The sequence below is a fragment of the Aspergillus undulatus genome, assembly GCF_047715775.1.
Source record: "Aspergillus undulatus strain CBS 261.88 unplaced genomic scaffold BDV17scaffold_8, whole genome shotgun sequence".
NCBI classification, from domain to species: domain Eukaryota; kingdom Fungi; phylum Ascomycota; class Eurotiomycetes; order Eurotiales; family Aspergillaceae; genus Aspergillus; species Aspergillus undulatus.
In genome coordinates, this window is record NW_027396612.1 from 589,142 (window position 1) to 616,754 (window position 27,613).

A 27,613-nucleotide genomic window follows, 5' to 3' on the forward strand; every position below is an offset into this window, starting at 1 on the left:
TCTGGGAAGCGGTCGGTTCAACGGCACTTGTCAGCGCAACTCTCGTGGCGCAGGGCGCAACCCTCGTCACCCCCGAGGACCAGTCAAGCGGGACGCCTCTGCTCCTGTACAGTCTACACGCTCCCTGGGGGGAGATCACCACAGGCAGCAAGCTGACCCTCCTCTTGGGAATAACCCTAACTCTCACATGAACCCGACTTCACCTAACCATGCCGGGGCCGCTCAACCCCGCGGACAGGGCCGCCAACCCAGTCCTCCTAACAGACCTCGTCACACTCGTCCTAACGAGTCCGTCCCCGCCCGTCAATCTCCTCGCCCCGACCAGGGTCGCTTCGGACGCAAGCACCCTTGTCGTGTCGTCAAAACTGGTATTGACCATGTAAGTTCCCTCCCCGCTTGAGCTACCATCGAAATCATTGTGACTGACAATTCCAGGATGGCGATTCGACTATGTCCGGCATGCCCCTCATCTATACTAAAGAAACAGTGGGACAGCATCCGCGAATACAAAAAACAACAGCAACTTCAACAGAAATTTCAGGCCATGTACTCGGATTCCCTGATGACCGACACTTCGGCTCTTGGACACGGTCAACCAAGTCAGGTTCTGTCCGGCGACATGATGCTTGACCCCCCTGACATCTATTGATTCGCTTTATATTTCTCTTTTACTTATCGCCTTCGTTCTTCGGCTTTCTCTAAATCGACAAAACACCAAAACAAGATCAGAAAACAACAAACCCGACGAAAAAAAAAAATAAAATAAAATAAAATAAAAAAATAATCGAAAAGCAGAAAACCCGGAAAAATAGTCAAAAGCAACAAAAAGTCAGATTCAACATACAAAAAACAAACAAAAAAAAAAAAAAAAAAAGACATCAGCACATATTCCTTTCTTCTTCATCAACAACAACACTCTACAAGCCATGAGATAACCCACTTCCAAGACCGGGCAGCTAAGGTTGAGGATAGCCGCTGGCGCTTTCATCGGGCGCGATGATACGCGGCCGGGCCAACCATTGTCTTGATTTCCTGGGCTGACACCCCGGGGGTTAACCGTCTAGGAGGAGGGCCTCATGGTGAGTACCAACCACCAACACAATACACACCAACATCAACAACGACATACGAGCCACGAGAATACTGCAATCCCTGACGTGGCAGCTAAGGTTGAGGATAGCTGCTGGCGCTCTCGGGCCCGACGAGACGCGGCCGGGCCAACCATTGTCCTGACTGACCGAGCTGGCACCTCGGGGTAGTCTACCGTCAGGGGGAGAGGCCTCGTGGGGAGTACCATCGACAAGTACAACTACAACATTCCTCTCATCATCACTCTCATCTACTCCTTCGCCACCGCTCTCCGCCTCCCCCCTCAATATATATACTCGCCCTGCCACCTCCCACCTCTCCTCTTCCCTCACACACACATTCCTGTTCTCCCCAATATTGTACACCTCTTTTCTGTTCCTTCCATCACATATACCAATCCTGTACCAATCCCAACCAGGTTTTCTCCGGGCAAGCATAAACTGCTACCGCGAGAGTTTTCCCTGCGTTCCTCGTCTACCCCAAATGGGGGAGGGGGGGGGTTGGTTGGTTTTCTTTTTTGTTGTATTCCATACTATTTTGTATATCACTGGCATAAATTGCCCGTGTCATATCATGCCATGTACATCACATCGTCATACCCCAATGACATAAATTGTCACATGCCCCATTCATATTCGCAATATGTTTCTTATACCCCCATTTGATAAATGAATTATATGAATTGAATATGAATAATGGAAATATTCACGTGAATAGAAATTCATGAATTCATAGATATATCAACACCAGTAGTACGCCGATACATAAATTGGCAATCTCTTAAGATATAGCAAAAATAGCATGGTCAATAGACACTTCAATCTCATTCGTTGATTCTTCATTCGAAATAATCATGGGGTTCTGAAATCGAGACCAGTTGCAGTATACTTGGAGAGATAAAAATAGAGGGAGTTTTGTAATCACCATGATGGATTCATCATCCGGCCGAGTCACATAATAAGCAAAAAAATTTTTTTTCGTCAGTGTAAAATAGGAAGCTTGATTACAGGCTGTCAGTGTTGGACTCTGCCTCAGTGGGCTGGTTTATGGTAGGCATAGCTCACCCCATACAATCCGCATGTATACCTGACATAACTTGGATTTAGGCTCTTCGTACGGAACAGGAGGCACATCGGTGCGGTGGATGAGGGGGACGTAGAGACATTCATGGTGGTAATCACTTCTCCACAACCACCGCCGAGATTAACATTAGCCCAAACACGGTGGTTACATCTTCAGCCACTTCTACAACTTCGCCATCGCCAGTACCAAGCTCCCTGTCCTTGCTCTATACTACCGCGTCTTCCCCAGCCCCATTCTCCGCAGGGTCGTGATCCTAACCGCTGTCGTTGTCGTCCTGTGGCTAGCAACGATGGGCGGAATTCTTGAAGCGGCCATGGCCTAATAGTGACCTCGACGTTGATAGGGTTTCCTTATCCAACATCAGGAGCCTTGAAGGAGGATTCTTCAGCTGAGGTTCACAGAGTAAAGCATGCCAGCTCATCCTGTGGAGGAATTGGTCAGCGATAACTGCTGTGCATTGTACTAAGATGTTCTTTCGCCGTTGCTATATCCGTCCGACACGGCAGCAATGAGTCAAGCCAGTCCTCTACCCAAAGTCAAGGCTGGCCACCGTCAGCGATGCGACTCCAACAACTCACGCATCTCCTCGCTTTCCGCCAGCGCAATCCCCTCGTGCATATAATCTAACCACGTCCCCGCCGCCAAAAGCAGCCTCGCCGTACTAATACTATCAGCTTTAGTCACAATAGTAAGCAGATACCATGGCTGGATCTTCGGCTTCACCAAACGCCTAAAGACTATCCCATCCGCCTCCACAGACTCGTGGTCCTCCTCTGCTCCTCATACCTCGCAATCTCGAGCCGGAACCAGATTCTCTCGTTCTTGTGGTTCAGGATAAGATCCAACATGGCCGTGCCTGTATCTTTTTGCTCCGCAAGCAGCTGCGCCGTGTCTTGGATCCACAAGGATGCTCAATCGGCGGTTCTGAGTCCGCGCCCGCATCTATCAAAAGTCTTGCCATCTCGAAGTGATCGGTGACTAATGCTGTTGGTATCATGAGTAACGAACGCCAAAGACTCCACACGTTGAGTAACAATCATCCCGAGAAAAGACGCCTATGTAGGGGTGGTGGGCTTCGAACTAGGGCCGCCGAGGCACCATCTCGACAACTGTATGAACAGATCATCGTCACGCTTGCGGAGGTCGAAAAGGGGAGTCGTGCGCATGACAAGCTGCTCGTCATCGTGATAAGCCTTGATGACACGCAAATGATGCTCTCCAATGGCCGAGAATAGCAAAACCTCCAATTTGGCGTCAGGCAGGGACAGCTGCGTTTTCGTATTTGGCCAACTCACCGGTGCAAGGATATGCTGACGAAGCGCTGAAGTTTTCAGACGCCGATGCATGATGCGGATAGCAGTCTTGATTTCTCCATGAAAGAGCGCTTGTCCTTTGGCCATTTCACTGAACATCATGACAACCATGTGAGGGACGCCGCTTTGCGGCATGTGCCAGGTCGTCTTCACCTGCCAGCGAGAGCCACGCGTCAAGTCGACAAGGTCGCCGAAACCGAAGTTCCCCCAGCTGACACCGGATTGTCAGAGGGTTTGCAGGATAGTGAGAGAGCTGGGACAGATTTACTCGGAATATTGGGCACCAGCGGGCTCCGATTCACGATCTGGGAGGACACAATTGTTGAAGTATTCGCTTAGGTATGCGGCAAGAGTCTGCGCATTGTAGAAAGGGCCCTGCTCGAAGGGGATGTAGCTGTTCAGTGGACCAATATCAGGCTTCTCAACTGCGGATTTATATGGAGCAAAGAATGTCGGGCAATCAACTCATTCGAGCGTCATCGAAACTTGACGAATGCCCACTTTTTTCAGATCGGCGGGGGGAAAGGCAGGAGTCGAGGCCGTCCAGAGCACGGTACGCCGCCACCAGCTTGTGCCGGCGGCTGTTTCTTTTCGCTAGGATGATTGATTCCATTGTTTTCACGTTCGACCATGATGGTGGCGGTCGCTGGTGATGGAGAAGTGAGAAGATGAAGGCAAAAGCAAGAAAGAGGAAGAGAAACAGAGCGCGGGGGATTGTATGAGCTACGCAGGTGACTAATAGTGTCGAATCCGGGTCAGGTGACCAAGGTGACTGTGGGATGAATTGGATTGAAGGTAATGATCTTCTAACTACAGTCTGTATAATAATTTAAATAGGTGGCCGGAGGCCTCATTAGATCCTGAATAGGAAGTGTTGTATCCTGTATCCTCTATCAATGGTGTTTCCTTCGTCGTAATAGTGTGTGCAGAAACCAAACAAGGCGCTATACTATTAGCTTGGCTAAGTAATCCCAAAAATAAGACTATTACTACTATTATACCCCCTTAGTATCTAGTAAAGCCTAGTTTCCTTCCTGAGCTAATATAAGGTCTTTTATATTAGTAAAATTAAGTATTATAACAAGTTCTCTTATTAAGAAAACAGTATTCCACGAAGTTTCCCCCCCTGTTATTTTGTTTGGATTGTTATAGAGCGCCAGGTTTTGTACTTGTGATATTTACTAATTTGTAGCGAGGGAGGCTTTTGTTTATGTTATCTGGGGAAATCGCAGGTAATAGTAACCGTGGGAGTGTCCAGGCCAGAAAAGGTCAGCTATGAAGGGTCAACTTGGTGTCTTTGTTATTATCTTTGCTAGATTCTGAAATAACACCACGGTTCTCTTGGCAAGATAAATAACGCTTGTAATTCTCATGTCTCCAGGCGGCGCCTTAATGCAACTTTACTAATATCTATAAGCACAAGAGAGTCGTTGTAAGGTTTGTTAAGATGCCCACCTAGGTCTAAAGTTATCCGACCAGATGTGAGGGATAATTTACTTTACAGTAAGGCTGCCCTCTAAATAAAGCTTATGGGATCTTCTCCTCCCAAGCCTTCCTCGAGATTGGCATGATAACGTCAAAGTAATGGGTAATGGTACAAAGAAAAACCCTGTAGCACAGACAGTGAAGATAAAGATGATAAGAGGAACTGGGATCACGCTAAATATATGAATAGGAACAAGGGCTTGGAGACTACTATCGGTGCGCTAACCCTTTGCTTGGAGGAAAATGCCAAAGCTACTACCGCCTGTAGCGAGATACTCTTGCCGGACTGTGAAGTCGGCTTGCTCCCATCCAATAGAATATTTTCTCTATTTCTGCTTTAAGCCTTCCTAGTCTGTCGAGTACGCCGCATGGAATAAGTAATTCCGCATAACAAGAAAGATTCTCAAGCGGCTGACTCCAACGGCTGGGCAGACTACCCTGTCAGGTCCCCACTCCCCACAGCTGTTCTAGGCCGCTCCGTAAATCACTGGCATTGTCGATCGTGAATCCTGCTGCGCTACTTGCGACAGGGATCAGGGATCCTTCTCCCCTTGAGGACTTTTATACGTCCATGAAAGCGAGCCAGGGCCAACCCGGTACTTCTGACTAAGCCTCGTGATAGAGCTGTTTCCGTAAGTTCGTTAACTACCCAATTATATATACTCACAATCTGCCGTTGTGATGCTTGCTGTAATTTCACAACCATGGTAAGTGCTCGTCCGGAGGCAACCAAAGTCGGATTTGGTGACAGTCATATCAGGCCATTCCATGTAAGCGTGCTCTTTAGCTTTTAGCCGAACTAGCTCTGGCGAGCTTCCATGATCCGTTCCTGGTATTTATGTTTTTCGGGCTGGGTAAATACAGTCTATGCCTCGGCTCCATGGCTTTGCTGGATCCTGTTCAGATTGAGGCGTATATTAAGAGCCTTCGTATTAGTCTTGATTATTCCGAACTCGATATCTTAACTCTTTTAACCTGGAATGTCAAGAAAACGCCATTCACACACTTATACTGGACACAGACTCCAGTCCGACTATGCCAGTGGAGCCCTTTAGCTTGATGAGATCTTTGAACTGTGACCAACAATTGAACGAAATGTATAGTAGGTATGGCCAAAGGGTGAAGGAACTATTATATAAACTTTCCTTGGCTCAGCTCTACAATTGTCGTTAGTTGTTAGAATAACGGGAAGTTAACGCGTTAAGACCCTGATCAATCCCCAACCGAGTGCTTCCGCATTTAGGAGGCGATGGTAACTTTGTGGCTCAAGCTAACAAGAAAATTCTCTAGCGCGCGCGCCTTATTTTCATTCCTAAGGTGCTTTTTGCGAGAATTAAAAGCCTCATATTCCTCTCCTTTTTTAGACCAATGTGATGGTTCAGGGGTGTGATCGCGATGGGTCAAGTGGAGTTCGGACCTAAGCTCGGCTTCATTCAGATTATATCCTTCTGATAGCTGAAAGAATGGCTGGTTTGGCGGTAGTATAACAGCCATATCTGGTACCACATAGAGCGTGGCAAGGACTTCAAGAATAGCCATGGGCACTTTATCCATGAATGCCAAAGTAGAAAGCCAGATCATCATCTGATGCTTTTCTGGCCGAGAGGTGGTCAGAGCAAAGTAATCGGTGAATGCCGCACCAATAAGTGGAAACAAATTCAGCTGGTTTGACCAGCTAAGTTGCATCGTATTTAATCTTTGATCCCTCGACCACAGAATTGATCCCATGTACCATGGTGGTGTGTTGAGAAAGAAATTTCCAAAGACTTGAGAGTATAGCCTGGTGACTCATTTGAGTGGATTACATATCCTTGTACAGAATTCTGCACATCTTGACGACCTGGAAGCAGCCCTTTGACTAATAGTCTCGACCGCGTTCTGTGTATTGGCAATCGAATTCGGATAGGTGAGCCACCGCCCTGTAACCAGATGCACGAAATATTGATGTTTGAATCTGATCTCTTTGAAGTAAATCCTCAGCTACATCCGGCAATACGGGCAGGCTTGTAAATCTGGGTAGAATATCCTTAATCTACAGTCATGGTTAATTATACCCAGAACCTCTATGCGAAAGTCATGATAATAAGCCAGGACGCCCAGGTCCTTTTGCTATATAATAATCTGTATTACGCGCTTATTAGATAGGTAACATCTCCTTTCAGGTTTTACTAGTTAGCGGGTCGGGGATACAGAATATTATAATAGCATATAAACAGTACAGCATGAGCTTGCTCTGCAGACTTTCGTTATTAGCAAGACAACCTAGCTAGGCATTAACCACATAAATATGGGCTAATAGTAACATGCCTTCCTCCCTTTGCTAATACCGCGTCCCCTGCGGGAATAAGAACCATTCAATCGCCACTAGAGTCATGCTTAAGAATAAGCCTGTTGTGTATACCAACCAGGGTCCCTAATAATTAATTAGTATCAATATATATCCTGTGATATTATCGAGAACGGATCAATAACTAGCTGTCAGAAGTTGACGAGTTTCTATAGCCAATGGATTGATCGTGCCGCACTTAGCGTGTCGCTGATTCTGCTGGCGGCATGGGTTATTCTGAAAAGGCAGAAGAAGAATGCGGAGCTGACGGGGATCGGGACGGGATATATGGCTTCAGAACCAAAATGAGTCCTCTTGAGGTGAATTTGTGTTGTTGATCTGTATAGCTGCATTAGATGCCTATCTTAGTGGAACAGTATTGATTCCTCTTTTACACCTCATCATAACTTCAGTCAGCCGTTGGAGCCCCCAAGAAGTCTATCTAATTTGAGGTTTAGTCTCATGCACTGGCGGACAAGTCCAGACTTTTAGACACTTGGTGCCCCGCTCGACTGAGCGCAACGAAAACGAGGCTGTCCAGCTCTTCTAATGAAAAAAAAACCTGTATTCCACTCCAGGAACTCAATACCCTTTTTTTTTTTTTTTTTTTTTTTTTTTTTTTTTTTTTTTTTTTTTTTTTGAAAGAAGGTTTCGATAGCAAGATGGCGGGCCCTAAAGACCAAATTCCAGCCATCTATGCGCGGGCGCTTAAGAAGTACCAGGAAATCACAGACGAAACACTCGATGTGGGGTTTCTCTCCAGACTGCAGAACGTCGACGACCTCATGAAAGAAATCGACGCACGAAATACACAATTTGGCGAATTCAGGGAGAAGCGTAGAGTTCTTTTCGATGTGCTCAAGTCGGCCCTCATCCCGATCCAGCTGTTCGGTGACCTCGCTGCTGGCGGAGCCTCCATGGTTTTTCCTCCTAGCAGTCTCGTCTTTGGAGCGGTGACATATCTGATGAGCGCGGCAAGGGGCGTATCGTCGTCGTTTGATGCGATTCAATGTCTCATGGGCTCGTTGAAGGTATTCATGGGACCGAACCTGGAGCCGGATAGGGAGGTGTGCTAATATCAATCAACTTGTCCAGGACTTCACTATCAGATTAAAGGCGTATAGTAAAGAGTCTATTTCGGAGGATTTGGGCGACAAGCTCGCTGATATTCTCGTCACCCTCCTCGAAATCTTCGCCCTATCCACCAAGGCAATCCGACGCGGTCGGCTGCTCAAGTTCACCCGCAATTTTTTGCTTGGCGACAACGACGCTATCAAGGCCGCAGTGGGTAAACTCGATGACCTTACTAGGGTCGAGGCACACCTAGTCGGAGCGGAGACGTTGACTGAATCAAAGCGAACCGGTCGCGTGGTGGATGATATCTCGGTGACGGTCAGCGCTACGAGCGCAACAGTGACAAAGACAGGAACCACGGTAAACCAGATGAGTATGCAGGTCAATGACATCCAGGGAGCGCTTCGAAAGTTGGCGCTTTCGGTCAATGAAGCAAAGCAGGAAAGCAGCGAGGATCGAGAGAAGGCGCTTCAGGCGCTAGTTCCCAAGATCCTCCGTCCGTCAAAGACGGACTCGGCCCAGGACGAGTACGACAAGATCAGCAAGACGCGCATCTCTGGAACGGGCGACTGGATACGGGACGAAGAGATCTTCAAGGTCTGGCTTGCTAGAGAGACCCCTGTTATTTTTATCTCTGGGAATCCTGGAGCAGGCAAGTCGTATCTCTCGGCAAACATTATAAGCTTTCTCATGGACCATTACCCACAGCATGTGCAGAGCACAGAGATGATTTCCATTGGTTACTTCTTCTTCAAGGACGACAATCCCGACACTCGCTCCTTTCATCAGGCGCTGCGCGACCTCGCGCTCCAGATTAGCAAGAACGACCCGGTGTACCAAAGGTATCTTTCCACTATCGAAGACTACGGAAGAATTAGCACGATCGAAAGTGCGTGGCGGCTTTTGTTCGTCGAGTATTTCTTGAGAAACCCCAACGTGGAAAGCTACGTCTACATCGTGCTCGATGGCGTAGATGAAGCGTTCGATGAAGAACGAAGAACCTTCCTTACCCTTGCGAAGGATCTGTACGACGCATCCGAGAAACGGCTTCAGCTCGCCATTGTTGGCCGTCCACATATCAGCGATCAGCTGCTGGAAGGTCTAGAAGTCGAGGCCTCGACCATTCATGTTACGAGACAGAAGAATTCTGCAGATATCGACTCGTACATCCAGGCTAGTATCAAAAAATCTGTGGTCCTCCGAAGAGTGTCCGCAAAACTGCGAAAGGAAATCGTGGATACCTTATCCGCTGGGGCAGAAGGGATGTTCTTGTGGGTAAATCTTATGCTTCAGGAGCTGGTCAGAAAGCGGAATGAGAGCAGTATGCGCAAGGTGCTGGAGCATCCACCAAAGGGCCTCAAGGAGATCCTTCGCCATGTCCTGACCAGCTTCTCTGCTAGCTCAGATGAAGAGGAGCTTGAGTATCTCAACGAAATTTTGCTATGGGTAACTTGCTCACAGCACCCTCTGACCCTACACGAGATCGAAGAGATTTTGAAGCTAAAGTCGCCTGAGGGGGATGGCATGATTTACCTTGAAGGTGCCCTACGGGGACGGTTCGCTGCATTTTTCAGCGTAGACCGAGACGATGGTCTGACAACGGCCGAGCTTCAGAATATGGCTACCCGGCCTGATTTGTTTGGAGGATCCGATGATGGGAAAAGGGATGAGGATGAGGAAGTCTTTGAAGACGTCGAAAATTTTACAGACTTTAACTCTGACGGACTGACCTCTACAGTCAGGCTATCTCATGCTTCCATCGGCGACTTCCTGCGTGACGAAACCCAGGGCAAGGTCTCCGCTGGCGAGGGATTTTTTGCAGTTGGTGTGAACTACCGAGAGGCAAAGGCTCATGTGCTCAAGACATGCTTGCGACTGTTCACAGACCCCTATCTTCCCTATCTGGGGGATTATATGTGGATCTCCAACCACGCTGCATTGAACTGGGCTTACCATCTCTCCGTCGCTCAGCCGTCCGAGTGCTCATCGGATGATCGGGAGATCATTGCAAAAATGTTGTTAGAAATGTTTAGAGACGAGGAGGTGATGACAATCTGGATTGATCCCTGTAGCAGGGACTGTAGCTGGTTGCCAACAGAGGCCAATCTCCAGGCCATTCGCAGCTGGTGGAAAGCTGACGGAGTTGTAGCCACTCTGACCCAGGATGAACAGGACTTTATCTCATCAACCGAAGCTGAACCGATTACCGCATTTAAACCGCTGGTCATGTTCTGTGTTAAAAAATGGCTGCGGGAAAAAAACTGGGATATCACACCTCTTGTCAGCATTGTCTGCAGCTACCAGGCCCTGGCCAAGGGCAAGGAGATTAACAATCTCAAACCCACCGCCGATGAGCTGGTTGAGGCTGCTGAGGTTGGTGATTCAGAGAAGGATGGGCTCTGGTATCGACAATGCGCGATGGCTCTGCGCCAGGTCGGCCATCATGAAATCGCCTTTGAATATTTCGCTCAGGCCCTTAAACTGGATCCCGATGACTACCTTGCCAGGGGTGGCCTGGCGATGACGTACGTTCGACAAGGAGAATGGCAACAAGCCGTTCAGCTTGATGAGCAGACAGCTAGGCAGTTGTCGGCGGAAATCAGAGCCTCCCCTGAGGATGAAGAGCGCAAGGAAAACCTTCACACTACGCTAGAGCGTATGGCCAACTGCTATGAGAAGTTGCAAGACGGGAACCGACAGTTTGAGGCGATTAAGCAGGCATATGACGGCAATAGATACTGCAACAGATGCCTCATTGCACTGCTCTGCCATTACAGCATCAATCACGACCACACAGCCACGATGGAGCTGCTTCAGATGTTAGCAGATACTCTTGTCCCAAGAGGTTTCTCGCAGCTCACCTACGCGCTCTCGATGAATGCGAACCCAAAAGATGATTTCCTTGTATTTGTCGCCGACGCAGCATTGGCAACGGATCGTCTGGACTTCCTCGTGGAATCCTGGAAAACAGCAATAAGGGTCGCTCGAAAATCGTTGAAAACTGTAAATGCGGCTCAACTAGAACTGGGACTGGCTCGAATCTACAGTGAGTTTCTTCACGACCAGGCGACGGCTGTCAATCATTGGGAGAGGATAATGAATACATACTCCTCATCCAAGGATGAGACGAACATTGGGAAAGTCAAGCTCGAGGCATCATTCTGGTTGGCTCGGCAGTTTCTGTTTGATGCTGTCGAAGCAGGCGTGGGCACGCTCGTAGCTGCAGCCGCTGCCGCAAAACTCGAAAAAATGGTCAAGCACATCCCATCGCATTCTGATTCGGTCTTATACACATTGGCTAGCGCCCGTTCTATTATGCTTGGGGTATACTACCGCCTTAATGGTCAGGAAGCAGAGGCTCGAGCTCAGTTCAGACCCTCTATCAAACGTGGCATCCAGATTCTCTCTGATGATGACCCCAAGAACGACATTTACGGCCTCGTGGATCTTCACAATTCGCTGGCAGGCGCCGGGGATACCAAGAATGTGATTGCGGTGTCGTACGCCTGTGGAAACCTCTCTGCAGGTGAGGAATGCCCAGCCTCGTGGACGTGGACCTGTGATGGCCCGTGCAGGCGGACAAACCCTGTCCTTGATGGTTGGTCACGCTGCCCGATCTGCTTCGACACGACGTTTTGTCCAGACTGCGTTGAGCTACTGCAGCAAGGAACAATAAGGATTGCACGATGCAGTAGGAAGCACATCAAGGACTTTATCTACATTCCACCCCAGCCGAGGGACTTTGACAAGGGGGCAATGTTGGTAGATGGTGAGGTGATGGATTTTGACGTCTGGAAGAACCTGCTGAAGAAGGAATGGGATGTATAGCACCCTTCACCTTTAGACGTTCCAAATATATGTCCCCAGCATTGCTGCAGCAACTCTGCCCTTAGAGGAGAAACAGTGAGAAGCAGTTCCACGCCTGCCAGCAGCACCAACCGCGTTCTCACAAACAAATATGAGTCGAATAAAGTTTATAGCGTGAATGAGCTTGCTTTGCGTGTTCTCGCGCCTTCATCATTGTGGTGTTTCCTTCACGAGCCAAGAAGGCTTCATCATGTATTTTCGTCGAATTTTCAGCCATGGGAGAGCTTGCATTAGGCTCGATGATGTAGTGTATATATATGCCAAAAGAAAATGGTGCAACCCCACTGCTAGTCTGGCCCAGCTCTATACTTTGTAGAGGATCACCTTAAGCAGGAGTCCTAACTGAACACAGCAGCCAAGACGCATCGACTGCTGACAAAGCCCGCAGGGCCCAATTTCATCATGGACTCATCGCTGCCTTTGATTTTCGTCTTCATCCCACGTGCAGCTGCTGGCCACAGTGAAATCCAGATATCCAGATTGGGGTTTGGCTGATCGACTGCTCCGCTCCACGGGCCAAAGCCGTCGGTAGTCGGCAGGTAATCTTGGAATCTAGTCGGCACCCCTCCCTATGGAACTACCTAGAGTCCAGCTGGAGCCATGCAGACACCCATATCAAGACGCCCTTCTTGGCTAGATCTCCCCGATGGCGACCCCTGCCTCTAAAGCTTGTCATAACTGTCGGAGACGGCGGCTAAGATGCGACTGTGCTGTTCCGTCCTGTCGAAGATGCTTCCTCACCGGACAGGAACGTTTGGGGTACGGCAAGCTCTTCCTTTGGAACCAGGGGGTGGCTAGTCAGGGGAAGATGATGGGGAAGACATTTCTGTTCCTGTGCCAGAGGCGGAGTCTGTTCCAGATACTTAGATGACTGAAGCAGCAATTGTGCGTTGTGTCCAGGACAATGCATTCGTCTACGCTGACCCTGGCTTCTCTGTTCCGGGCTCTCTGCTGGACCCTCTGTATCAGAGTCTAGACAAGAAATCTAAAGGCTGTCTCATTACAAGCCCCTCTTCGGCCTTGCGGTTCTTTACTCCAGCTAACTCACCCAGTTGCAACGAGCGTCTGCAGCAATCTAGCCGTAACCTATGCCACCGACACAGATCCCTCCGGCCGTCTCGTCCGACTCTGTCGGAACTATCCTATCCTCCGACATGCCATTAATGCAGCTAATGCGTTGCATATCCCATGTCTCTATCACCAGGCCAGAGATTCCATCAGACCTAGACCAAACAGTCCAGCGCCGGCATACCTTTATGTCAAGCAAGACAGACCCCTCATCCCGTGCATTGATAGATGCACTCTCAGCCAAGCAAAAAGCCCTTGTTCTCCTGCGACAGGCCCTAGAAGACATTTCCACCATCAACGTCGATCTTTCCATAACAGTCGTGCACTCTTCATCATCTTCGAACTCTTGAGCCCCAGGGGCAACAAATGGCACGCCGATTTCCAGGGCACACTGCGACTTATCAGCTATTTCCAAACATTCACACCTCGTCGCGCCCTGGCAGCACCGGGTCTTGATGCTAGGCAGCCAGACCACTTCCCTAACCCATTGACCTGATAACCACATCGCTGAACGATGACAAAGTTGTACCTGATGATAATGATGACAATGTTGACGATAGTTTGGTCTTGGCGAGCAGTTTCCACATGTTCATCTCCAGGCTATTATAGCGATGTTAGTCAGGGGACTTAGGTTCCGGAATGCTCAGAAGGGCCAGGAGACAGGGCGTTGGATCAATTGTGGTCGGCGCTATCATGCTGGAAATATATTAAAAAGAGCGACCCTACATGGATACAACACTCTTTGAGTCTTCCCTCCAACCAAACAAAATGTCCTGCAATTAAACAAACCCCACAGACCTACTGGAACACAGAAACCACCGGCGCACGCTGTTTCAGGAGAAGTGGAGGATTGGGTAGGAAAAGCGACGGAGGCAGGGAGCCAACTCAATAAAGAATCTATCAGGTTACAGCTTCAGATATTAGCCTAATAAAGGCATGCTTAGATAGCAAGTGCTATACCCAGGCCCCTGCAGCCCCTGCAGACCCTAAACCCTCTCAGGGCCAGGAGATGATTATTGACAGCCAACCTTTGCTCTCTTCCTTCCGCCCGACTACTCTCCCCTGCGAGGACCAGCAGACTTCCCCCCAGCTACAGCTAGGGTAGTATGGTTTGCTAAACTATTTTGGCACTTTAATAAATAAGAATCTATGAGATTCCAGACCATTAAATAAAGTCCCTCTTGATACTCCAGCTAAATGTAGGCCGCGCGGCTGCAGCTTAATGAAATTATCTTATCCCAGGCATACTCTAACAGTATTAACATTAACTTAGTACAGGAACCTTATATATAGTTATATACAAGGACCTGACCTGTAAGATCACCAAAAGACACCCCGCAAATGAATGCTTTTCTCCGACAGACAGCTGGGTATTAAGCGGCCGGCCCCAACTCCTTACCTATCTCCAAAAGAAGAAGGGCGTACAGGCCTCTCAGTTAGGCCCTGATGTATCAGATCAGGAAGCACTATCAGGCCTTCTACTACTCGAGTCTGATATGGACAAATTGTCCCCGAGATTGTAGTGTTGTCGCTAACTTGTTCAGCAGGGCATTTGAAGTCTCCAGCCTCCCAGGGCTCATCCAGAGTAAAAATTACCAGGTTAATAAAAAGGTTATCCTGTATATCTGCTAGCCTAAAGCACTCTTCCAAGCTATTATCTGAGCTAGATGTACTAGGGGAAGAAAGGCCATTCTCCGTAGTGTCTCCCCGGAATGAGGCAAGATTTGGGGGGTGCTGGCGGAGGTGCTTCTTAAAGTTTAGGTGTACCTAAACATGCTACTCATAAACCATCCTGGAACGAATCTAAACCACTTATCTTGGGGCGGGTATACCGCGCTCATGATGGCAACAGAACAAGGACAAGAGGACCTCGTGCGACTACTGCTATCTCAGCCCAACGACAGGCTATACATAGACGAGGAGGACAACCATGGGCAGACAGCACTGTATTAGGCCATCAACGGCCACCACGATGGTATTTTGGATATGCTTCTCGCCCATGAGGAGGTTTATGTTCCGCACCTCGATTGGGCATCTTGCGGGGTGCTCCACTATGCTGTTGATGCGGAGAGACCTGACATACTGAAGCGCTTGCTTGCACGTGACGATATGGATGCTAATGACCCTTGGGCATTTCATTATGCGAAGTGTGAAGGGGGCGAGGAATATACCAGTTTGTTTCTCAAGTATGGTGCGCAGCCAGATACTTGGGAGGAGAGGAAGTATCATAGCTGTAGTCGCTGTGGCTACGAGGTGCGGGAATATGGCTCGTCGGATAAACAGGAATCTGAATCGGAACAGGAGGAACCTGAATCAGGTCAGGAGGAGCATGGCTCGAACGAAAGGGAGCCATAAAGTATAGCTTCCGTCCTCTGAGGCACGATGCACTTGCCGAGATTGACTGACATGATCATAGACTGCTGCTATTTGGCTGCCTAAGTTTGGAATAGGCACCAGCATAAGGAGTTCGTACTCTCATATCTCGTTTACTCTCACTTGAGTCTTCAGCCTGCTTCGTGGTATGGCGCAGTCAACCTACTCAGAGTCTGTTGGACCCTGTTCTAAGTATAGATAGGCAGCACCAGAACCCTGAACCCCACATTTCACTATAGAGTAGGGCTGGTCTTACGTCGCACGGTCCCTGATCCTGCACAACCCGTTATGCGAACACGAGCTGTTCGAAAATGACTAGAAAATCTCGCATGCACACCTCATAATCATCAGCCCAATTCAGCCTTACATCGATTGCCACCAAAAACACCGACCGCATCGTGCATCAAGAACAGGCCCCACCAAATCTCCGCCGGCGCTCCAGCCCCCCAAAAGCAGTTTAGTTCATGTTGCCGATCCATTCCCGGGCAGGATGACGAAAGAAGCTATACGAGACGCAGCCTCATACTATTGGATGGTTCATGAGTCAACGCACTTGGCACCATCAGCTGGCAGCAGGGCTTGGGACTGTGGCTTTCTAGCGCTGCACTGCCTGGCTCGACGCTTACCGAATTGGGAGAGGCGGCGCTGGATTTGCCTGTTTTGATTTGGATCAGCCGCTGCTTCGGATTGCGTTCCAGCTGCGGTGAGGAGCTTGGGTCTTGGACTATAAACTATATTGTGATGTGTTTGTGAAGAAGGTCTATATAAGGGTCCTGCTTCGCGCCTCTGGATGGGTTTCTATCTCTATCAACTTCAGCATCAGCATCCTTCAAAGCAAATCTACGTTCAAGCAATCCACTCTACTACTACTTACTTGACTTGACTTAATACTCCCAAACAAACCACCAACATGCGCTTCTCACCAATCACGTTCGCCCTCCTTCTCTCCGTCCTCGGTACCTCAGCCCTGGCAGCTCCCAATGCTGCGGCCGAAAACACCAAGGCCATCCTGGAGCGCGATGCTTCTCCCGTGAACCTCGAGCAAGCCGCGAACATTGTCGTCCGCTCTCCTCAAGACGACAATGACAATGACAACAACGATGACAACGACAACGACAACGATGACGATGACGATGACGACGGCTTCATCGACGACGTCAAGGATGGTGTCGAGAACGTCGGCGACGACATCAAGGATGGCGTGAATGACATCTTTGACGACGACGACGACGATGAGGATGCGGCTGGGATGCTCAAGCCCGGCGTTGGTGTTGCACTTATAGCTGCGCTTGCGGCGGCTGTTTTGCCGTTGTAGAGGGCTTACAATCGAGGTAGCTGAGGCTACCGAACTAAGATGTTCCGGGCCCCGGAAAGATATGAATAGATGATGCATGTACTGTATCTATGGGCGTTAACTATGGACTGATTAATCGATGCGCGATGGATTTTCCTTGTGTCTTTCTTTTGTTTTGTTTCTCTGAGGTCATTTTTTTTCGATATCCCGCTTCGCATAGATCGCTATTCAAGCTTCTAATACGATTTCTCTAAACCAAGACCTTCCTTGCCCTTCTAGTTCTAGCTATAAGTGGTATGTGCATAGGTGAGCGGTGGCACCCTACACCCCACGATCAGGAACCAGGCTAATGCTTTTCCTGCGGACTCAAATGTTGAAGTATGGGACATAGCTGAGGTGTTTTTCTCTACACTCCGTCATCGGATCTCGCTAGAACAGAAGGATAGGTAAACCTTTGGGGGCTTCGGATCCCGCTTACCCGCTGAGTCTGCAACCTCTGGCCTGCATATAGTAAAGGCCCACAGGGCTTTTTAGCCAGTTTATATGAACATGGTCATTAGCACGGTAGAAATCCCTGTGGGCCTTTCCTATATGCAGACCAGAGGTTGTACTAGGTATATAGTCTGTCTCTGGTTGCGGCCGGGGGCCGTTCCAGCCCTTGAACGAATCATGCAATGGGGATTGAGAAGCTAGCGGAGACGCGCTGTCTGTGTTGAACTGACGATATTCACTCTCAGTTCAGAGACGATGGGTCTCATGAATTACAGGACGATCTATAATGCCGGGACTCTGCCATACTCTGGCACACTGCGTAGCAGACGTACGTAGGCGAAAATTATATATCAGTGTTAGGGCAAGACCGCCTTAAATCACATCCGCCGTATGCCCTCAGTTACCACTATAGCAATTCCTCATAAGGTCTCTTAGAACAATAAGGCCTCAGATCCTGAAGGATAATGCCATTGCGCGGCATCTCTTATACCTCTTCTATATAAAGAGGGCAACGCCAGACAAGGTCAGGTGACATGGTCAGGTGACTAGGGCCCGGCGTAGGGCTCGGCATACTGCGACCCAGGAACACCTACGTCGCAAAGATGACGTAACCTTGGACCTGCATCACTAACTATTGAATTAACGATCCTTTGGATCGGTATGTAACGCGGAGATGAGATTGTATCAAGTATAGAAAGAGTATTCGGGGAATAGAATAATATTGACGCAAGATGGGCCAGTTCACAGGCCCAGAAATGCATGTGTAGTCAGTTACGCCTCTAGCTATTCGGCATGCCGTAGTCGGAGACTCGGATCGGACTATCTCAGAACCCCGCCTCGGCCGCGGAGGGGCATCGCCAACAGTACTTCTCTTGCTCAACCACAACTCCCAACTCGCATCTACTACTACTACGTCGCGCGCGCTCAAGTACCAAACATACTCATCAGCATCGAAAATGGTCTACACAATCGTCGTCCGTACGTCACCTATCCCTCCCTTTCCCAGCTCCAATTCCTCCCCTCCATCGCTTCCCCCTCACCAACCGCGACCTTGCTATTGCTAACCCAACCCCTCCACCAGACATGAGGGCCAAGCCCGACCAAGAGAGCATCTCCAAGCTCTCCGCCAAGCTCCAGGAAGCGTCGGCCGTGTACTCCAAGGACAAGGAGACGCTCTCCTGGCACGTCATGCAGTCGGTCCACGACCCGCAGGACTTTTGCATCGTCGAGCGCTACCTCAACGAGGGCTCGCAGACCTACCACCTGAATAACCCGTACTGGAAGACTTTCGACCCCTATGTTATTCCGCTTTTGGAGAGGGATATGGATCTCAGACGGTTTGAGGAGCTTGAACCGGTGGAGAAGAAGGAGTGAATTGGATGATGGGTCTCGTCTGAGATCTTTGGAGGAAATTCATTGGCGGTGAGGTCTTTTCGTTCGCCCGAACCTTGCATATTTGTGTATATATGTAACTACTTTTTTTTTTTTTTTTCTTAACTTGGCTTATTGCTAGGTTCGAATAAGGTCATTGCGTTCTACATAGACTTTCAATCACATCATCTCCTTGGTGTATCTACCAACGCACACCGGTCCTGGGCTGCCCCAATCATTATCAAAACCTATTTATTAGCAGGTTGATATACAGGAAGTGGATCAATTGCGGAGTCACACCATCTCTGGAGTGCAACATATCACAAGACACTTCCTACCCACTCCCCGGCATATACGACACTAGTATATTTTCCCTCCATCGACAATATCCACCGAGCCGACGAGGAAGGATAAGGGGCAACGTCTGTTCATGGACTTCAGCAAACTGCCTTCGACGGTCTGTATGTATAGTGGTCGTTATACACCCATATATTTGAAGAATGTAAATGTATGTCTTGTCGAAGTATCAGGCCGGGGGCATGTGCTCGGCATGCGGATGCTTAGGCCTACGGACATGGACAAGCTGCTGGAACCTTTGTCACAACCACGGTAAATCATGTTGCAACCGGGGAGAAGGGAAGCAGGGAAAGAAGTCTCAAGGTGGACTGGGATTCTATGGACGCGCCTCGATGAATGGGGATGGTAATGCTGGGAACGATTTTATGGGTGGCTGCGACGTATGGTCTGATGCCATGCACGGGAAATCACCTAGTCATTAAACAGATGGAACTAATGCTTCACTATCGGGTAAGCGTGCGAAGAGGCCTTGAGGACAGTAGGATGATGAGACCGGCACCGTTAGAGAGCCGCCAGAGAGCCACCCTCCCAAAACGGCAGGCGCCCCCCGTGACCTCACCTCCTCATCTCGACCTCGACCTCGGAAGCGTGAGCATCGTGACTTCACTATTCTGAGACATTCGTCCTGCTGCGGTGCCTGGTTGAGATTTCAGTAATCAGACGAGGTCTATATAGTTATACTCGGCTGGCACTTTGCGGCGTTCCTTTTCTTCGCGGTTCTTGTCCCCAGGTGCAGATATCAGCTCTAGTGAATGTTCAGAGGTCGCTTTGTGGAGATTAAGCCCAGACACTCAGGCACGGTCCCAGGTGGCCCCACGCATGCATGCTCATGGATCGTCCCTGTCTTCCCCATGAAAAGGTCCTCTCTAACCAAAGACTGCGCCCCCGGCATCGGCAGGCTGTCTCTTTTCGCCCACCATACTATGACGTCTCAACCCTCATTCAGGATCCTCTTTTTACCTGATCGAGTGAGATGCACTTTCAGAAAGCCGACAAAGCAAGAGAGATCCCAAGTCTCGGTGCCAAGTACTGCGCTGGGTATCAGCGAATGCGACCGCGGTCGCCGGGTTCGATCGCCTTTGGCTCCAGAATGGCTGGCAGGTGGAATCACCCACATCATGGCCAGCCCGGACTAATCCATAATGCGTTTTACTGAACGAGCCGGTCACCGTTTCGCAGAGAGAATTTGGTAAATTGCATCGTCGATGGGCAACCCGCTGGAACTTCCAGCTGTACTGTAGGACTGCAAATGTACTAACATCCCAGCCGCAGCGGACCAGTCAACAACGGTAAATGAATCAGCACTTTTCGCCCCTAAAATCGGCCCCCAGGTCAAATCGAGGCTGATTACACTCCTGGCTAGCGGCATCAGGCACAGCTCAACACTGAGTGTCCAGTGGCTCCCCGGGATCATGCCTTTACCTTGGCAATATCTTAGCATGTGGTCCGACGCTTCGGTGCGCACGATATAGCCCAAAGGATTACAACTAAATATCATAATGCTCAGTCTGCCAGTTACTGTCAGCCCTAGTCTCCACAGAGATAGTCCGCAGTCGAGTCGGGGGTTCTCCGGTGGTGACGATCCCCACTTACTTAGGGCTGAGATGAAACCCGACACTGCCTCTTTCTACTGCGCATCGGGCGGTGTACTTCGAGCAACTTCGGCCATGGCTGATAGGTCTGAAGAGATATGGAAAGCAAGCAATGAAATTGCACCGTGCTCGAAAATGGTATAAATACGGTGTCACCACCCGTTGACATTCTGTCATCATCACAAAGCAATAATCTCATCTCATTCCATCTCAACTCAAGCACAAAGCATCCAATCCACAACCTCAATCCTTCCAATAAATCATACTCCCTACAACCACACCAGACCACCAAGATGTTTACCACCGCCTCCACCCTCTTCCTTGCCCTGCTCGCTGCCACAAACACCCTCGCCGCACCCGCATCCACCTCAACCCTCCAGAAGCGCGTCGATCTCTCCTGCACCGACAACGGCGGCGGGTACCGTCCCGTTTCCGAAGCCCAGAACTGCGTCGACTACCTCTTCAACAAGGGCACCGACGAATGCACGATTGAGAATGAGAACGGCATCTTCTGCCAGGCTGGCGACACTGTAATCACTGGGAGCAACATTGGTGGGTCGGGGGGTGCGACTTCGCTTTGGTGAGTTTTCTTGCACCTGCCAGATTTGCATAGAGATAGGTTTGTGTATGGATGTGGATGTGGATGCTGATGAGATGGTTTATTTAGCCGTGATGTTGCCTACGGCGCGCAGGCGATTATTGATAGCTGCACGACTTCTGAAGGATATGTTGGAGGTGAGTTCGAATCAGATTTCTGCACTGCTTTTGCTCTTCGCTTTGCTTCTGAGACTAGGTTGACTGAGGCGGCGGGATATACAGGTTTCAATGCTGCGGGCGGCAATGGCGACCTTATTATCTCTATCAACCACCGATAGGTTAGCGCTGGGCTGGGTACAGGGACGGATATCAAATTGGGACGGGGAGGTTGAAAAACTCGTTCGCATTGTTCGCAATTGTCATATTCGGGTCTATTTATCTTCTACAAAATGTTCATTAAGATCATCATCGTCATACCGGCAATCGAGTCCAAACTACTAGCCGCCTGAACTAAACGAGTTATGTTGTCCATCCTTTACATGGTAACCCCCTCCCTAGATTAGACCGATACCACAAACAACCTCCAAGCACCAGAGAAACAGACTATGGGAGGAACGCATGATACATCAGTGGCTTGGAGTCCCCTTCTGGATACTGGACCTACGCCTCCAAGGCATCTACTTTACTTCCTGTTGCGGTCACAACGATGACACGCTGGCCATCGTTGCAGCATGCGCTGTATAGCACGACCATGTCCAAAGCCCTGAGCAGACGAGAGCCCAGGATCCGCATTGAATCCTGCACCGGGAGTGCCGAGGGGCCCGGCCTGATGTCTGTTACCTGTGAGCTGTCAGTCATACAGGGCGTTCTTTTTTACTCTAGCTGGCGATGTTCGTCTCGAAGTCGAGGCTGACTAGCAGGCCAGAGCCTAGAACAAACGGACCCTGGGCAGCGTACATCACCGGGAGATATCTACCGGTTTGCTGCATAAATATTCCAGCAGCGGCGGCTGCAACGGAGCACGAAATGATTAGGGGTGAAGATACAGCCCTGACATTTAACGCAGTCGCCGAGAGAACTGACTGGGAATACAGCGGTAGGCAGTAAGCCTGACCGATTAAGACGTAAGAATTACAGGCAAAGACACCATAGAGCGCTGCCTTTGTCGGTGACGCAAACAGCCCAATGGGGATGATTGGGCTCTTCGCAATCTTCCACTCATTGACAATAAAGGGACCGATAAATCCAAAAGCCAGCAGACAAATCACGGTTGCAGAGGGCCATGAATAGTCAACGTCTCCGAAATCGAGAGCGAGGAGAACCATCAGCGAGCCACCGACGATGAGCAGACTCCCTGTCCAATTGACGATTTTCAGCCCGGCTGCAATGGGGGTGCGCGGATTCGAGATTCTCATGAGAGAAGGAACGAGACGACCCAAACAGGCATTATTCAATCTTCCCTGTTAGCGGAAGCTTCAAGGGAACATATATTTAGTCTTACAGTTGGTTCAAAAGCACTACCTCCAGCTACACCATATCGACACGATTAGTCGTCCCTATCCCAAAAAGAATTGGTGACAGAGAACCTCAGTTTCGTTGTAAACACGCCTCCTAGAACCGGCCATGTGGCACTCCCAACTGCCCAGGCAAGCGAGGTAATCGCGAGATACAGCTCCCGATCACGCAGAGAGAACATATCACTGACGACAATGTTAACCATAATGCCCATCCACGAATCTCCAAGTCCCTGAATTGCACGTCCTGAGTAATAGCTGCATAGGCTAAGGTGTCAGCGCTTCCCACCTAGATGTAGCCCGAGGCGGTCCTGGAAGTGCCGACAATGGCGGGGATAGCGGGGGTGACGATGGTTAGATCGAGGGCGGATAGGAGGACGGAGAGGCAAAGCAACATCATAGTCCAAGCAATATGGGCGGGCGGTAGGGGCTTCGGAAGAAGCTGTGTCATGCTCTCTGGAGCGAGTGGCTTCGGAGGGTTCATCGCGTGGCAATGGAGTCGGAATGGCTTTGCCATTTGTAGTATTTGTCGAGAAAACTCATTTTGAAGCATTGGGCATTGAGCTGTACAAGAAGGCGGACCCTCGATTCTCAAATGTCAGGATGTGGACGCCTCATGGAGCGGCGCTGTCTATTATTGAAATCGTCAGGGGCCAAGCGCTATCGTAGAGCGCCCTAAATTTCCAACAGCCGTAAAGCGGCCGTAATGATCTCCAACAATGGAAGACTTAGAGGCAAAACTATCATAGAGCATGTGCCATATACGAAGGATGCTGTGCTGCCTTTACTACAGTCGTTGCTATTGTGGCATGTGGCGTATGTCCTGACTAGTATCCAGACACTTGGTCATTATACAAAATGAATTTCGACTGCACTGTACTGGTATCATATAATAGAAATGAGCAGGGGTAGCGTCGATTCAAAGGTTCTGCTGCAACAGGGCATTCGAACTAATATTATATGGCCTGCCGCTCATATCCACGTCCGCCGGCAGGGACCGCATCGTCACATGGCTATGCTATTCAACTGCAGGAGGATCTGCTCAAACCAATTAGTTATCCGGTTGACGAATAGAAATACTGAATGGAGACGGTATTGCCTCCTCAATTACCTGAAGCCAATGAGGACGCGGTCCTCGTCGCAAAACTCGCCTTCATCTAAGGCAACTCAGGACGACATTGGTGTACAGATCGCCCATCCTGATAGGTAGATGCTCCTTTGCTAAAGTGACCAGCCGGTCCTTGACAGATCCTGCACTGGCGAGGCCCGAAAAGCGTCCCGAGATCGGCCGCGCAGATCATTCGGATTTGCTGTCACTGAAGATAAAAATAGTCTCTGTTCGAATATTTTTGTACACGAATCCCAGAGTGTGGACACAGATGACCGAGATGGCAAGTTGCTTCGCTAACCGCAGTTTGTCTGTGAGGGAGTACCCCGGAATGAAGAAACTGAGATGTTCTCGAAGGCTCTTAAAAGCAGCGAGTCCTGAGGTATGGAGAAGACGAACTCGAAAGACTTGACGCGTTGGCCATTGTCTTCTCGAGTTTTCACGACTCCTTTGCAGCTGAGAAGATGAAACTCCATCCTTTCGACTGGGTGAAGGCGTGAAGCCAGAGTTCGGACATCGTTTGTCAGCGTGCTGATGTTGGCATCGGGTGCGCAGTCAACGCAGTCGACGACGCATGATGGCAGAGAAGCACTCAGACCATCGACGATCTGGGCGCTGGAGTAAGGTATGTTGGACCGGCGTGCAGTGACCAAGCATCCCCAGAGAGAAATACCCCTCTATGCTCGGCGCCCTCTCGGAGGGTCGCGCGAATGTTAGCCGGCGTAGAAACGTACTGGACTCTGAGCCTCCTCTGGCCCTCTCATGGTTGAGGACACGATCTTCTAGTTTTGTTGTCGTAAAGTACCAGGTCGGGTCAAATATTACCTCCCAGGCTTTGAGTTCGTCAATGGCCTGCTTCAAGTTGCTATTGACGGCGACCACGTATCGAGCCCGTGAGCCGCGGTTGCGCAGAATGTCACCGTTGGGATTATATTTCTTCTCGACCTTGCTCAGCTGCAGGGTCACGCTTTCCAGCTTCCGCGCCAGCGCCGGAATCACTCGATCCTGTAGCTCTTGGTAATCCTCGTCTAGCAAGTCCCAGACGCTCTCGAGGACTCCCAACCTGTTGGATGTTCTGAGCCATATCGCCTCCACGATAATCCTGCTGTCATTGAAAGTTGTGTCGGCGATCTCGATGGCCTTGTAGATGAGACTCCTTCCACACCTGCCAACAGTTAGCGCCGGAGCTGCCTTGTAAGGGCATGATTCCATGAACGCACCTGAAACAGACATCAGCGGCGCCTATCGCACCAAGCGCAAGCTCGACATCGAACACGGTGAAATACAGGGGCGATATTACCAGTGGGAAATGTTGTTGAAGTGATGCTGGTGGTTCCAAATTCCGCCTTGTTGGCGCGCCTGCAGATCAGCTGATTGAGTTCTCAGCCTTGACCGTGGACGAAGATACCTCATGCCCATCCGGCTCCTTGCACAGCCAGCAGCAGAACGATAAATGGCTGTTATCTCGGTGCTATCGAAAGACCTTCTTTCATATATCAATTGCCACGGAATACTGTGATCTTGGAGACTTGGAAAGGCACTTGTCCTACCCACCGGTCTATACCACATCAGGTCAAATGCACACTTGGAGCTATGCGAGACACGGATCTCTTAGGCTTATATTATTGCTGAATGCAAACCTAGACAATTACCATCTACTACCTGAGATGAGCAGCCCTATGCTGTCCCGATTCGGAAATCCTGTCACATGATTTCTGGATGTGCTGCCTCGTTTGTGCCTGAAGCTCCAACTGCTCTCCGTCGATCGCCGACCAAAAAAAGTTGATGTCACCTCCGCCAACAACAATCGCATCCAGAGAAGCTATCAGACAGCTAGCTACCTTGTCTTCCTCCCATCAACTCAAATTTCTGACTGAAGAAAGATTCACCTCTTTCAACGAATCATAGCGGAACCACCTCGGGAAGGCACAATGTCCCAAGAAACACCAACCCAACAACCACCTTCACCCTCCACCACAACCTCAACAGCCCCCAACCGCGAAGCCGACTTCCAAAAATTCAAAACCTACGCCGCATACTCCTTCCTCGTTGCCTCCCCAATCCTAATCGCCCTCCCACCCCGAAAACTCGACCACCTAACGGTCCTCTTGACAAGCGCATTCGCGATCTCTGCGAACCACATCACATACGAACGCACGGGGCGGAGTATCCTCGAGCGCATCGAGAGTAAGATATCGCGGAACCCGGGCCAGACGGCGCCAGGTTTTGGGCTCCCCTCTGAACGGGCGCTCGAGATTCAGGCTAAGATAAGGGCGTCAAGGGAGAAGAGGCTTGCGGAGGAGAGTCTTGAGAAGGAGGAGAGGGAACGGTTGATGGCGCAACGGGTGCAGGATCAGGGGGTGCTGAACAGAGTTTGGATGGGGAGTGAGGAGAAGGGGTGGAAGGAGCGACGGCTTGAGGAGGAACGCAAGGCGCTTAGTGAAGGGCGGGGGTATGGGGATTTGATCAAGGAGCATATTTGGGATGTTTGGACTTGGGGGGAGAAGGAGGGGAAGGATGGGAAGGACCGGAAAGTGGTGTTGGAGAAGAAGGAGGGGGGCGGGGATGGGCAATGAGGTTTGGGTTCTCGAAGTGATGGAATCCTGTATCATTATCTTGTGTATAATATCGGCTTGATGTTTCTGAAGCCGGCGTTCAGGCGTGTTCTCTACTCTGCCTTTTTGCTCATTTCCCCCCGCAGACTACTAAGTCCTATGCGCTAGCATTGACGAAAAGTGCTCTATCGAATGTTTTCGGACAGCTATTACCACGAGAGCTCCTCCCCCATGAAACCATTCAGCACAGCGTTGGCCCTCCACGCAAGGGCATTGTGGTCGCGCAAGAAATTTAAGAACGATAAGCAGAGCTTGATGTTGTCTATATATTCTGCCGAGTCGGACTCGGTGGCGGGCATCATTGCCGCCGAAAATACGTAGAAGGTCATCGCCCTGTAATATCATACGTCTGGGTAGAACTTAGATAGCCAAGTCCAAAACTTGCCAGCAACATAGAAAGCCCAGAACGAGGTAGAGAACAAAGTTGGAGTGTTCATTTTGGAGCAGGAGTGAGTGGTAACTGGCCAAGGACGATGTCGCGCAAGCGTGCTCTTATGCGGTTCACCAGGGTAATAAGGGTGACTGCGGACTCGATGCAAATGACTTTTGACCTAGTGAGGACGGCGTCACTTTGGGGGGAAGGAGAATAAGACCATCTGGGCTGCAGAACGCGGTTGACACGTATTCGGTATGTCAGGAGAGTTAGGGTTAGGCTTCGCCATTGCAGCGAGACCCGGGGTGGGTTACTGCCTACTGTCCAAGGCCTCTCACATCTCCGGTGTAGGAGCTTCAGAGAGATGGGTAGGAAGATTCGATGTGATGGTTGCCAGGTCTTCGTCCGTGGCAAGGACTATACTCTCGAGCGACTTGTTGTCTTTAGGGTCCGGCCTTGCCAGCTGATACTGGAAGCGGTAGACGGATTTGGCTATTGCAATCATAGCGAGATGATACTGCACTGGCCTTGGATTAGGCGGTTGTAGTTCTTCAACGAGGCTTGGCTGTAAAAGCTCCTCATCTGACGGCAGTAAAGGCAGGTTGACATGAAAATCCGCTTCCTGGATACATGGAGCTCGAGGAGGAACGGACAGCGATCCACAAATGACCAGAGTCCATCA

General features: G+C 49.9%; 8 protein-coding genes across 8 annotated transcripts; 4 read left to right on the plus strand and 4 right to left on the minus strand.

Annotated features, from left to right (window-relative positions):
- Positions 1-844: 844 nt before the first annotated feature.
- BDV17DRAFT_255741 (uncharacterized protein) lies at positions 845-1,768 on the minus strand. The gene has a single exon (XM_073756967.1). The coding sequence runs from the start codon at positions 1,524-1,526 to the stop codon at positions 1,053-1,055; it is 474 nt and encodes a 157-aa protein (XP_073618797.1). The 5' UTR covers positions 1,527-1,768; the 3' UTR covers positions 845-1,052.
- Positions 1,769-3,227: 1,459 nt separating this feature from the next.
- On the minus strand, positions 3,228-4,098 carry BDV17DRAFT_288535 (uncharacterized protein; the record flags this gene model as incomplete). Its single annotated transcript, XM_073761435.1, has 3 exons — positions 3,228-3,696; positions 3,754-3,910; positions 3,987-4,098. The coding sequence occupies 3 exons, from the start codon at positions 4,096-4,098 to the stop codon at positions 3,228-3,230; spliced, it is 738 nt and encodes a 245-aa protein (XP_073618798.1).
- A 3,860-nt stretch (positions 4,099-7,958) lies between these two features.
- Positions 7,959-12,198, plus strand: BDV17DRAFT_288536 (NACHT and TPR domain protein; the record flags this gene model as incomplete). The annotated part of the gene is made up of 2 exons (XM_073761436.1): positions 7,959-8,327; positions 8,392-12,198. The coding sequence occupies 2 exons, from the start codon at positions 7,959-7,961 to the stop codon at positions 12,196-12,198; spliced, it is 4,176 nt and encodes a 1,391-aa protein (XP_073618799.1).
- Positions 12,199-18,351: 6,153 nt separating this feature from the next.
- Positions 18,352-18,956, plus strand: BDV17DRAFT_255748 (putative quinol monooxygenase). The gene is made up of 2 exons (XM_073756968.1): positions 18,352-18,442; positions 18,546-18,956. Exons 1-2 carry the CDS (start codon positions 18,421-18,423, stop codon positions 18,836-18,838), a joined length of 315 nt encoding a protein of 104 aa, XP_073618800.1. The 5' UTR covers positions 18,352-18,420; the 3' UTR covers positions 18,839-18,956.
- A 2,121-nt stretch (positions 18,957-21,077) lies between these two features.
- On the plus strand, positions 21,078-21,659 carry BDV17DRAFT_301526 (uncharacterized protein; the record flags this gene model as incomplete). The annotated part of the gene is made up of 3 exons (XM_073764274.1): positions 21,078-21,364; positions 21,452-21,519; positions 21,604-21,659. The coding sequence occupies 3 exons, from the start codon at positions 21,078-21,080 to the stop codon at positions 21,657-21,659; spliced, it is 411 nt and encodes a 136-aa protein (XP_073618801.1).
- Positions 21,660-21,875: 216 nt separating this feature from the next.
- Positions 21,876-22,736, minus strand: BDV17DRAFT_288540 (uncharacterized protein; the record flags this gene model as incomplete). The annotated part of the gene is made up of 3 exons (XM_073761437.1): positions 21,876-21,924; positions 21,986-22,161; positions 22,236-22,736. 3 exons carry the CDS (start codon positions 22,734-22,736, stop codon positions 21,876-21,878), a joined length of 726 nt encoding a protein of 241 aa, XP_073618802.1.
- A 131-nt stretch (positions 22,737-22,867) lies between these two features.
- On the minus strand, positions 22,868-25,356 carry BDV17DRAFT_288541 (uncharacterized protein; the record flags this gene model as incomplete). The annotated part of the gene is made up of 4 exons (XM_073761438.1): positions 22,868-23,082; positions 24,678-25,108; positions 25,164-25,289; positions 25,352-25,356. The coding sequence occupies 4 exons, from the start codon at positions 25,354-25,356 to the stop codon at positions 22,868-22,870; spliced, it is 777 nt and encodes a 258-aa protein (XP_073618803.1).
- Positions 25,357-25,874: 518 nt separating this feature from the next.
- On the plus strand, positions 25,875-27,542 carry BDV17DRAFT_280031 (uncharacterized protein; the record flags this gene model as incomplete). The annotated part of the gene is made up of 3 exons (XM_073759818.1): positions 25,875-26,130; positions 26,167-26,482; positions 27,506-27,542. 3 exons carry the CDS (start codon positions 25,875-25,877, stop codon positions 27,540-27,542), a joined length of 609 nt encoding a protein of 202 aa, XP_073618804.1.
- Between the last annotated feature and the right edge of the window lie 71 nt (positions 27,543-27,613).